We start from the raw sequence: 11,240 nt of genomic DNA on the forward strand, positions 1-11,240 counted from the left end.
GTGCTCTGTCTACCTGAGAGCACCAGGTTAGGAACCTGCTCTGAAGTTATACAGAGAGAGAGAAAAACAAACAGTCTGAAACACACTAAAGAGAGAAGTCTGTAGCTCACAGAAATGTACATCTGTACATCCACTGAGCTTGTTATTTGGAAGTTATAGCCATGCTTAACATTGTGGCACGCAAAGAAATCTTAGCAATGAAGCTCTAAGTTGTGCTCTAAGATTTGCTCTAAGTTGTAGCCTGCTGTTCAACCCCAAACCGACAGGGGGAGCTCTGTATTAAACACTTACTGGTGCTACAATGTGCTTCAAGTGTCAATAACAGCGTAACAGAACTCACTTATGGTACCGCATTTCTATAAAACAATAACTGTCAGTGACTTTGTACCGTAGTATAAACACAACATTGAAGATATCAGTTAAAAGTAACGTGACCATAAACAATCAAACAAGAACATCTAAACAGCAGCACGTGTCCCAAGGCATGATGGGAGAGAACTAGCTGCTCCCCCAACACGCCACAATATGAATATTCACAACAGTATGTATGTAAGAGTTTGGTTAGTTAGTTAGTTACAAGCTCTAACTTGGAATAATGTTGGTATCCTGTGGCGATTTCAGACAGTCCTGATTCAAAGTGTTCACATCTATAATAATGAGCATCATTTCTGATTTTTATGTCTGTTACCCATAAACTCTTGTACTTTGGGATAGTTTACAACACTTGGTTTGGATTTCATTTTCACGCTTTAACAGCTTGAACCACAGCTCTGTTGGCGCAGGACTAACAGGCCTCTCGATGCTGCTGCCATGTTCCAGCAGCCCTGTTCCCACCAATTAACCCAGTGGAAAGGAGGAAAAACACCACAGGGTCAAATCATGAACATGCTGCGCGTGATCATATAAACTCCATCAGCTGTTTTCAGCCCATTGTTGAGCTTCAGACCTTCAACATGGTAACCAGACAGCAGTCGTATCGACTATAATGCCATTGTAACATACAAACCGAGGCTCGTAACTATGACAGAAGAAAAACACGTCACCCCACCTCTTCAGCCCCCCTACCAACCACAAACACACCCAGAGAGCAGCGCTCGGCTCCTTAGCAACAGTGGAGTAGGACTACAGCAACACGCCTGCTCCTAAAATCAGCGTTTGGGTGTGGATGCATACTCAGAGGAACATTACAAAATGGGATTTCATTCAACGCTGCACTATGTGGTTCCTCAGGGAGACGTGCTGAAAGGCTTGAATTAGAGCAGGTAAGAGCAGAACTTTTATCATAGTTAGAAAGTTGCTGAAAGACAGTCTAATGAACTGTAACTCTAACCACACACACATGCTTCTTGTTAAAATGCTGTAGATAACCCCGCAAGTCCAAGTCACTGAAACCAAAGAGCCAAATCTGTTCCAGAGGTGCATGCCGTCTGTTTTATTTTAAAATCCACGAGGCTGTTGAAGCAGGCTTGAACAGCTGGCCAGGATTGTCCCAGGTTAGAAACAAACGTCTGTCAGGTCTTCTTATATAAATGGTTATTCTCTAATCAGTCTGCTGCTGACCACAACATGCAGCGTTATCTAGATAGTGTCAGCTCACAGTCTTTTCACGATTCTTTATTTTGCGAGATAAAGACTCCACATTATTAAAGAGAGGATCATCCACTATTAGCAAGCACCTGGGAAAAGTGGGGAGGGAGAACAGGAAGAGGCCGTCTGCATGACCTAGGGTGAGGGAGGGGCACCCAACTGTTACATGTGGTTGTGATTAGTAATGTTTTATTTCTCTTAGGACCAGAGTTAGATTCAGAAACAGAAGGGTTACACACTGAACAACATGACAAAGAGGACAAAGTACTGAAGGTTGATTTCTTCATCTCGGCTTCTTCCATCTAAGCCTGGCCTCCTCCTCTGTCACACCAACTCTCTGAATGTCCTCCTTCATTCATGAACCTTTGCTGAGGTCTTCCTCTTCTCCTCCTGCCTCGCTGCTCCATATTCAACATGTACATGGAGTATTGTCTACTTTATCCTCCATCCCTCTTCTGCACATGTCCAAACCATCTCAACCTTACCTCTCTAACTTGACCTTGACATCTTTACATCTGCAACCTCCAGCTGTCTCCTGTCACTGCAGCCTTTTAAAGCTTACTTTCATTCCTTTTTCTTTCACTTCTGCTGCTTTTGCTGTCACAAATCATCCCTAACACTTGTTTTCACCCACTCCACCATCCCTGCACTGTCTTTCACTTGTCTTGTCCATTGCTTTGACACCGGGCATTAAGCTGATCTGAAACAAACAAACATGCACAAAATGAACTAAAGACCACATTGGATTTTAAATTACAAGAACAATCACAAAAACAGTCCAAATGTGATTTAAAGACTCAGTTTAATTCAGTTCAATTCATTTTGATTCATGCAGTGCCAAATCACAACTGTTGCCTAAAGGTGGTTTATATTGGAAGTGCAATAATACAGAGAAGCACAATGGCCAGAGCCAGCAGCTGTTTTTGATACGGGCGACATGGGCAGTTGCCCAGAGCGGCATCGTGGTGGGGGCGGCATCCAACAAACACCCAAACAAAGACAGATACATCCATCGTGCCCTCCCTGTTTAGAATTATTTTTATCCCAGAGGTTGTGAGTTGACCCTGAGGTGATGCACACTCCTGAGTGTATTTTTGTTTTCGCTCCTCTCAGTCATGAGGTTTGAATGGATGTAGGTTGACTCTAGGAGAACAGACCTCTGATTAACTACCACCAGAGATGGGCAGTAACGCGTTACTTGTAACGCGTTACTGTAATCCGATTACTTTTTTCAAGTAACGAGTAAAGTAAGGGATTACTATTGCAAAAACGGTAATTAGATTACCGTTATTTTCCCGTAGGAACGCTGCGTTACTGCGTTACTAAAACCGTGATTTTTTGCGAGAATGTCTCATGACAGTGACGTAAGCGAGTGCGACGTTCGTGACAACAGCTGTGTGCAGATCAACAATGGATCATATATCGAGTGCAGAGAGAGTATGAGCGTGCAGCGTTTAAAGCGTGGAAGTACTGACCTTACTTTGAGTTTGATTCCATAAAAAGTGACAAAAACATTAGTGTCCGTTGTGCGTGGGAAGAAAACTTCTTTTTACAGTGAAAAAACCCCTAAACTTCCAAACAAGCACCGAGTAGCTACGACGTAATGGGAAACTCACAGAGAAACTCGCGGATTCTTCCACTGACCGCTGCACACCTGCACCAGGGTAAACCTCCGCCTACCCCACTCCTGCTTTACAGGTGAAAATAGAGCAACAGGACCGCTAGTCTTTGACTTTAATCAGTAAAGTAACGGGATTACTTTTTTGGGGAAGTAATCAGTAATTAGTTACTGATTACTTTTTTCAAGTAACTTGACCAACACTGACTACCACACTAGCTAAAGGTTTTGATTTTAATTCTTTCTTCAGTCTGAGAAAACACACCAGGCGCATATATCCATATGCAAGCAAATTGATATCATGACAAAAGGCAACACTGTGAATTAGTGAAGGAGTAAAAGACTTTCTTTAAAAGAAGCATGAGAGTAACTAAACTGATAATCAGCCATTAGAAAATAAATCAGCATCTATTTGTATTTTCCATTTAGATCCTTTAATCAGCATAAAAACTGCTGAATTTGCTGCTGTGTTGTCAGTCATGTGTTATAATACATTTCATATTTTGGTTCACAGACTGTTGAATTTCATATATCAACATGTCATCTTGGCTGATTTTGGACATTTTTACAGTTTTGTGGGAATTTTACACAAATGTTTTGTTACCAAAAAATTAAGTTTATTTGAAAATAACGTGCAGATGGAGCAGTAATGGTTGCAGTCTCGATTTTATACTAGTACTCACCACAAATAAAGAAACAAACACACAAAGATGAGTTGTTTAGTGTGCACAGGAAACCAAAATAAAATGTTTTTTTTATTTATGACTTTCTGCATTGCTGAGACTTTAGATGAATAATTAAAAAAATATTAATTAATGTGGTACAGATGTCCCAGGCCCTGTGCACCGCCTACAGACTTCCTGTATGCAGAGTAAGAAATATTCAGGCCAGGCCATGTGGTTGACACATTATGTTGTAACATGTAAACCATGGTTTTACTCTGAGAATGCAGATTTTTTTATATATATCTATATATATATATATAAAGATATATATATATGTTTCAGCTCCTACTAAGTTCAGTGCAGATTCTTTAGAAGTATTTTTTTCATGTAACTCCTTAATTTCATGAGAATTGCAAGGCCCATAAAAGTGCTTAATGTAATAGTGTTCAAAAACAAACCTAGTGAAGGTACATTTGATGCTTACTTCCTGTGTCCTGTCTGTCTTTGCATGTTTGCTGACAGATGAATGACAGCAGCACTGTGACAGAGGTGAAAGCATGAACGACCACAGTGAGCAAAGAAGGAACTTTAAGTCCAAATCCTTTCAAGCGGGTACAGGACTCCACCTCCTTCCACCAAGACTCAGGACGTCTACTGGCACGTGGCTTTCGTCCAGAGACTCTGAGCGTTTGGGCCTCCAAGGTGTGTAGTATCAGTTTTAAAATATTGTGGATCACATACAAGTGCTCACGTGGCCTCACTCCATGGTATCTAGCAGTTCTGCGTCCCATGCTGCTAACTTCATTTCTCAGTACCTTCCAGTAATTATAAATTCCTGCTTGGCTTGTACATTCTCAGTTTCAGCCCCAGAACTCTGGAAGCTCCTCCCTCTTCAGATTAGCTCCTCCCTCTTCAAATTAGCTCCTCCCTCTTCAGATTAGCTCCTCCCTCTTCAGATTAGCTCATCTACCTCACTATCAGTCTTCAGTTGCCAACTGAAAACATACTTCTCTTCATTAGGTTGTTCAGCTTCAGACCAGCTTTAACCTAACGTGTCATTTTCTGCAGTGCTTATCTTTTACTTTTATTATTTTGTTATTATTGACTATCATTTATATATTATATTAGTTACTATATTTTTACTAAATTTTTATTTATTTTCTTTGTAAATAATTTATATTGTTTTTTTGTTTATTTATTTTTTACTCATGGTGCAGTCTTGACAACATGCTGTGATTGCAGTCAGTGTTACACAAACCAGTTCCAGTGGAAAGATAAATATTCCTGTGAAATGATATTTCATACGTCACATGTTGTAATGTTTTATCACAGTGTTTTATTTGACTTCAAACAAAGCTGATCCACAACAGTTCAACCTGTTACAGACTTAACTGGCAACATTGTTGCTGCCTGATACCACAGCACACCTTCAGTTGTGATTAACAGTAAAGTTTTCTTTCTTTTCACTTTAGTTTACTTTTTAAAAGTTGGAGCTTCCACTTAAGAAGGCACTCACAAGATATTTATCTCAATGTGGAATATGATGCTGCCATCTCCAGGCTCTCCCTTCTCCTTAACATGCCTATAAAGCCTGTATTGGTGGTGCATGCAAGGAAAAGACAGGTGTAAATGTCAGGAGAATAAAAACTGTCTTGTTTTGTGATGTATGGAGTTATTCCCATTTGTTTTTATAAATATTGTATATAATACGATGAAGATTAATTTTCCAAGTTTCTATGACAGTGCAGGGGTACTGCTGCCCCCTCCTGCAGAGGCCCAGCAGTGGAAGGGTGATCCCACAGAGCAGAGGGGGAGGAGATGAGAAACTGTTCAGCAGCATCAGGCTGAGGCTGGAAAGCAGAGCAAAACCAGCATCAAGGTCCAAACCTGGGAGCAGACCTGAGATGACCTCACAAAGTGGAGCGCCCACTGTGGGCCAAAGCAACGATCCAGTCGATGGAAGAACAGGTGAATGAATCCAAAAGCACGTCCAGTGCTAATGACTTCATTACATTTGCTTAATTCTAGTGATTCTACACTAGATCCACAAATATGTTTGTTTAACAGGACAAAAAGATGAAAAATGCGCCACACAACTCGATTTATTCTCACTTACACTTTGGTTTGAATATAAATATTTTTGAAAAGTTATTATTTCTTTAATTTTGCCTTGGCTCCATCATTATAAGATAACATGGGCCCATGTCCTGCAGTATTTGCTGCTGTTTATTTATTTTTCTAATATGAAAAATGAAATCAGTTCTTGTGTTTTTAGTACAAAAGGACAACTGACTAATTAAACATCCGTGATGCAAACCAATACATACATAACACAAATATAGAAAGCCAAGGTGAAGCCACAAGTATAACATGGTCATTGGCACTAAAAGCACAGTGAATATAAAGACGGGAAAATGTTGTTTTTCCACTGAATTGCTTGGAAGTTACACACAGCTTAAAATGACTTGCAGTCTTATTTGTGTGTACTTTCCCTTTAAATGCAGACATGTATGCAGAGCTTAACATCGCACTATTTAAAATGACTTATATTACAGTTATTTCTTATTTCCTGTAAGATAAATATGAAATATGAAAATGTCACTGTTGTTTCAAATAAAACACATTAAAATCCCATTAAATTTCAGGGGAGTTTGTATCATTTGGTCATGTGACACATTACAAAGCGCAATCCTAAAGTTCAGTCACACTAAAGTACAAATAGGATTGCAGCCTCCTTGCAACCAGGAAAAATGTGCGATACATTCAAGTGTTCATGTTCAGTATTTCAAGGCGATCGCTGTCCTGCCTCGCTACTGATGCTAAAAATTTCTGTTTCTACTTATGCTGGACTGAATTTAAGTAGTTAAGGGATCTCTGTGTTTACAGTTTTTTTTCCATATCATTAAAAACATTATTAAAAACATCTCATTCACAGCTTGAGCCCATTCAGTCCCACATTAACAGCAGACTGATTCTGTCTTATTGTTACTAGGGATGCAACGATACCAATTTTTTCAAACCGATACGATACCGATACTTGGATCTGAGTACTTGCCGATACAGAGTACAAAAACCGATACTTCTACCACACACACACACACACACACACACACACACAAATACAATGAATTGGAAGACAGGTTTTATTTTATTCTCTGCCGATAAAAAATAAAATCTTAATAAAAATGACCACAAAAAAATTTCAAGTGAAAAATAAGCACTTCTGTTAAATTATTGCAGAGTCTCCACATTGTAATTTAACAAAATATCACTGAACTATTGGCACTGTCTCGAGCTTTCAGAATAATAAATAAACACTTCTGTTTGGAATAAAATAAACTGTTAAATTATTGCAGAGTGTCCATATTGTAAACAAACAAACAAAATAACAAAAGTATTTGGCATTGACGAACAAACTCACCTGCCCGTGGATCATCAGTCCACTGTGCCGTTAAACCGAGGACTGACATCGCACACACACTGCTTGTCTTTACCTCTTCAGAAAGTTTTGGCACCATTATCTCCCTGATGTATGGGCGGCTGGGAATTTCATATCGCAGCTCGAGTTTGCTGAGAAGACGGTGCAATCCTATGTTTTCCACGACCGGCATTGGCTGGTCATCCAGAGCGATAAAATGAGTCGAGCCTCTGTTATTTTAACTGCCCGTGGATTTTCTCTTGACATTTTTCATCGCGTTTCCAAAACCTGAGTTAAAGTTGGCTGTTCCACACTGCTGACATTTGTTTAGCCTAGCTACAGCAGCCTCCAGTTTCCCCTAGTGGCCAATCTAAAAAACTACAACAGAAATGACAAGCCACCCTCTGATTAATGAAATAAGTTAGTATCGGTTCATGGTATCGGTTAACTTTTACGAGTATGAGTACACACACATTTTACAGTATCGGCCCTGATACCAGTATCGGTATCGGTGCATCCCTAATTGTTACCAATCAAGACAGAAACACAGCCTCTTCAGATTCATCCATCCCATAGGCTTCGGCTTCAGTTAACGTCCCTCTGTTCATAACAATGTTACTATTTGGATCAATCAATTATAAAAGTTCTTAAACGAAAATGTCAAAATGAATCATTTGAACTGTAACCTCATGGTTTTAAAGATGTGATTTTTAAGCAAACTCAAGCCTGAGCCCAGTAAATGCTCTTTGAAGTAAGACGTAGATGTCATTCAGATTCATGTAGAGGTATTTAAGAAACGTCTTTGATGTTCAGCTTTGACAAATTCTGTAGTTTGATGAAAATCAAGCAGATGTGATTTGGGGATTTGATAAAACAAACACAATATCGTCTTTATTATTGAGAACTATCTTCACGTGTACATTTAGTAATGATGGCTAAAGCTGCTGTTTTTCACACTGCTAACCACTTAAAAGAGCTTTTGATCAACACACATGCACACAAACACAACAGCTTCCATCTGCCTGTAAATCTCTATAATCATATCCAGACAACATGAATTCTTCTTCTGGCTTTGGAGAGAAACAGATGTTTGTGGTGACTTAAGCAAATAATCTCATTTCACTGCCAGCTGACATGAAAGTCTCTGTTTTGCATTCTTTCTCTATTATTCTATTGGCTTTGCTGTATTTGGATTAATGGATGTTTTTGCTGCAGTTTGGGTAATTGCCTTTTGGATATCCTCTAGTGATGAGCAGACACAGTTGTTCAGATGTAGTCATGCCCTATCATCTATCACCCAGATCAAGCGCTAAATGACATCTGCAGTGTAGATGTGTCTAAGTTCAAAGCTGCGTGTCTTAGAGTGATCAACTCTTTGAAACATACTCTGCAGAGAGCTCGAGCACCCACTGCGACAGCGAGAGGCCGGCTCGACACACCCGTCCTGCTTCCACAAAGGTTTCAGAGCTCCATCTATATCTGCCGTCATCACTGTGTGAAGATGAGAAGCAGGACACAGACGGACGGGAGATGAGGTAAGAGCACAGAGGCTGTTCTCAGTCATAGGAAACGATGAATCTGCATCACTTTCAGCTTTGTTTGGGATAAACAATTTGTAGTTTTCACCCTCTTTTCCCAAACAGGTCTCAGAAGTGATGTCAGCACGAGGGTGGGGAGACGAAAACTATTTTCCCAAGCAATTAGAGCAACTGCAGTGCATGGAAAGTCATGTCCGCTGGGCCTGAATGGGATTTGTTACATGGCATTATTCCATGCAACAAAGAAGGGAAAAGGATGAAGTTACAGGATGTTTTATAAAAAGAAGCTCAGTAAAATACCAGTGCAGTGACAGAGGGAGACCCTGGGATTCACTGGGACTGTGTTTATCAAGCATGTACAACTTTGTCTTGTTTCTCAGAGCCAACAGCAGTAATCCCACACAGCCGGGTGTAAGCAGAACGACTGCATATTATTCCCATCAGTGTGTTCAGGAGAGCTGATAATGGACCAGGACAGAGCTGTGCTTATATAACATGAAGCTGCATCACAGGAGGGTGTACGCAGAATTTAACCATTAACAACATCTTATTTATTTCAGTTTCTTCTCATTTATATTCTTGTTCTTGAGGAAAAAATATCTCAACCCAGTCGCTGGTAACATGCTGCCCCCTGCTGCTGGGAATGTTTATTACATTTCTCAAAGGATCATCAGTAAAAAACAAAACTTCCGAAAGTAACAATGTACCATTACATCCTAGCTAGAGACGTTTTATTCCCGGTGTGGTGAAGATCAGTGACAAACTAGAAAACAAAACATTAGTTAGCTTTTAAAAATAGTCTAAAACATCTCGTAGGAACAGCTCAGGTACTCCTGCATACGCACAAAAACATATGTACCACACACACTTATCATACTGGTTCACACTGGGACATATTCGTTGTGTTTCCTTGCAGGAATTTATCAGAGGAGACCAGCGGTGAAGAACGTGAGGTCAAACTAACCATCTCACACATGTCACACACCAGTGAAGACGAGCCGAATCCAGGACTCAGCAGCATCACAGACACCAACTGATCACAACCTCCTTAGCCAGTTTAACCCTGAAAGAGTCACCACATGACCAGCACACACAAACACACAAACACACCTAATGAGGTGGTGCAGTTTCTCCTCAGAATATATATCAACGACATCAGCGACACTTGAGAAAACGTCAAACTAATGAGATCTCTGTGGACAGCTGACACGCCAGAGCGATACATGTACTGTTAGTGGAGCAGGAGTGTTGTTTCAAAATAAAACCTGGACAAATGACAGCTGTAGCAACAAACTAGAAAAACAAACCACAACTGAAGACTTGAGTTTATTCGAGCGACAGAAACCACAGAGTCATGAAGTCATGTGACGAGCTGATCAAGCACTTCCAGTCAGTTTGAAGGCCGTGTTGCTCAGGTGTGTTCACCTGTAACTACAGCTACATTTTATTTTGTTACGCTCCACATTCAGCTTTTCTTCCATCCACACGGATGTTGGACTTTTATCAGTTTTAGGATTCATGATTATTCAGTTTACCTGATTATGTGTTTTGTGTTGTAATAACTGAGAATCAATGAATAGAAAGAAGAATTTGTGTATTATTTTGTTAAAGACGTTTGTTTCTTAGTATATAAAACAAATAACTCATTTATTTTACTTATATTTATATATTTATAATAACTATGTGTGATTTTTCTGCGTCAGCTGTCCTTCTGGAAACAAAGGCACCAGGACACAGTCCATAGCTGTCTGCTGACAGGCGTCCACTATCAGCTGCAGCTGCTGCTGTTGGTTATTGTTGTCACTGTTCTAACTTTAAGTCTTTATAAACCCAAGTGGCCAAGTTACAGGTTATTGCTGCACTTCAGTCTTAACATGAGAGTCAATAGGGACTCAGTGATGTGTCAGAAAACAATGAAAAAGCCTGTTTTCCAGTCACTCTTGTCTCTAAAGCAGCAGCCTGTCCTCTGTCAGGACCAGCAGGATGTTCGATGCCTGATCATTCATTACCCACCTAACGTCAGTCCTTTCTTTCATTACAGCTAAAACAGCGTCTGTCAAGTTTCTCTCACGACTGTTTGCATCCATCCTGTAAATCTGCCGTCTCGTGGCTCAATAAAAACAAATCAACAATCAACAAATCTCTCGATTGACTGAATATTCTCAGTTTAAAGTCCCAGTTATTCCAGCAGCAGTGGAAAATGAACGAGCTGGAGTTACTTTTCTTTTTCGTTTGATTTGTTAATTGTACAAAGAAAAACTTCTTGGCTAAAGTTAAAGTTCTCCTTTTAAGGTGACAGTGTGTTATTGCTATCATCACTGCTGGTTGTTAGTTAGTGTCTTTTATTAAGGATTCAACAAATCAACTGTAGGGTCTGACTTGTTCTGTAAGAGCTGTGTGATTGTTCTCATTGT

General features: G+C 39.9%; 1 protein-coding gene across 1 annotated transcript; it reads left to right on the plus strand.

Moving 5' to 3' along the window:
* Positions 1-578: 578 nt before the first annotated feature.
* LOC146507449 (uncharacterized) lies at positions 579-9,989 on the plus strand. The gene is made up of 5 exons (XM_085179504.1): positions 579-1,262; positions 4,393-4,572; positions 5,614-5,838; positions 8,682-8,823; positions 9,743-9,989. The coding sequence occupies exons 2-5, from the start codon at positions 4,428-4,430 to the stop codon at positions 9,861-9,863; spliced, it is 633 nt and encodes a 210-aa protein (XP_085035630.1). The 5' UTR covers positions 579-1,262; positions 4,393-4,427; the 3' UTR covers positions 9,864-9,989.
* Positions 9,990-11,240: the final 1,251 nt, after the last annotated feature.

Source organism: Neolamprologus multifasciatus, chromosome 12 (assembly GCF_963576455.1).
Source record: "Neolamprologus multifasciatus chromosome 12, fNeoMul1.2, whole genome shotgun sequence".
NCBI lineage: Eukaryota > Metazoa > Chordata > Actinopteri > Cichliformes > Cichlidae > Neolamprologus > Neolamprologus multifasciatus.

Coding starts and splice junctions, on each gene's coding strand:
- LOC146507449 (XM_085179504.1), top strand. CDS start 4,428: ATGAACGACCACAGTGAGCAAAGAAGGAACTTTAAGTCCAAATCCTTT. Junction 5,839..8,681: donor TCCAGTCGATGGAAGAACAG/GTGAATGAATCC, acceptor CATACTCTGCAG/AGAGCTCGAGCACCCACTGC. Junction 8,824..9,742: donor ACAGACGGACGGGAGATGAG/GTAAGAGCACAG, acceptor GTTTCCTTGCAG/GAATTTATCAGAGGAGACCA.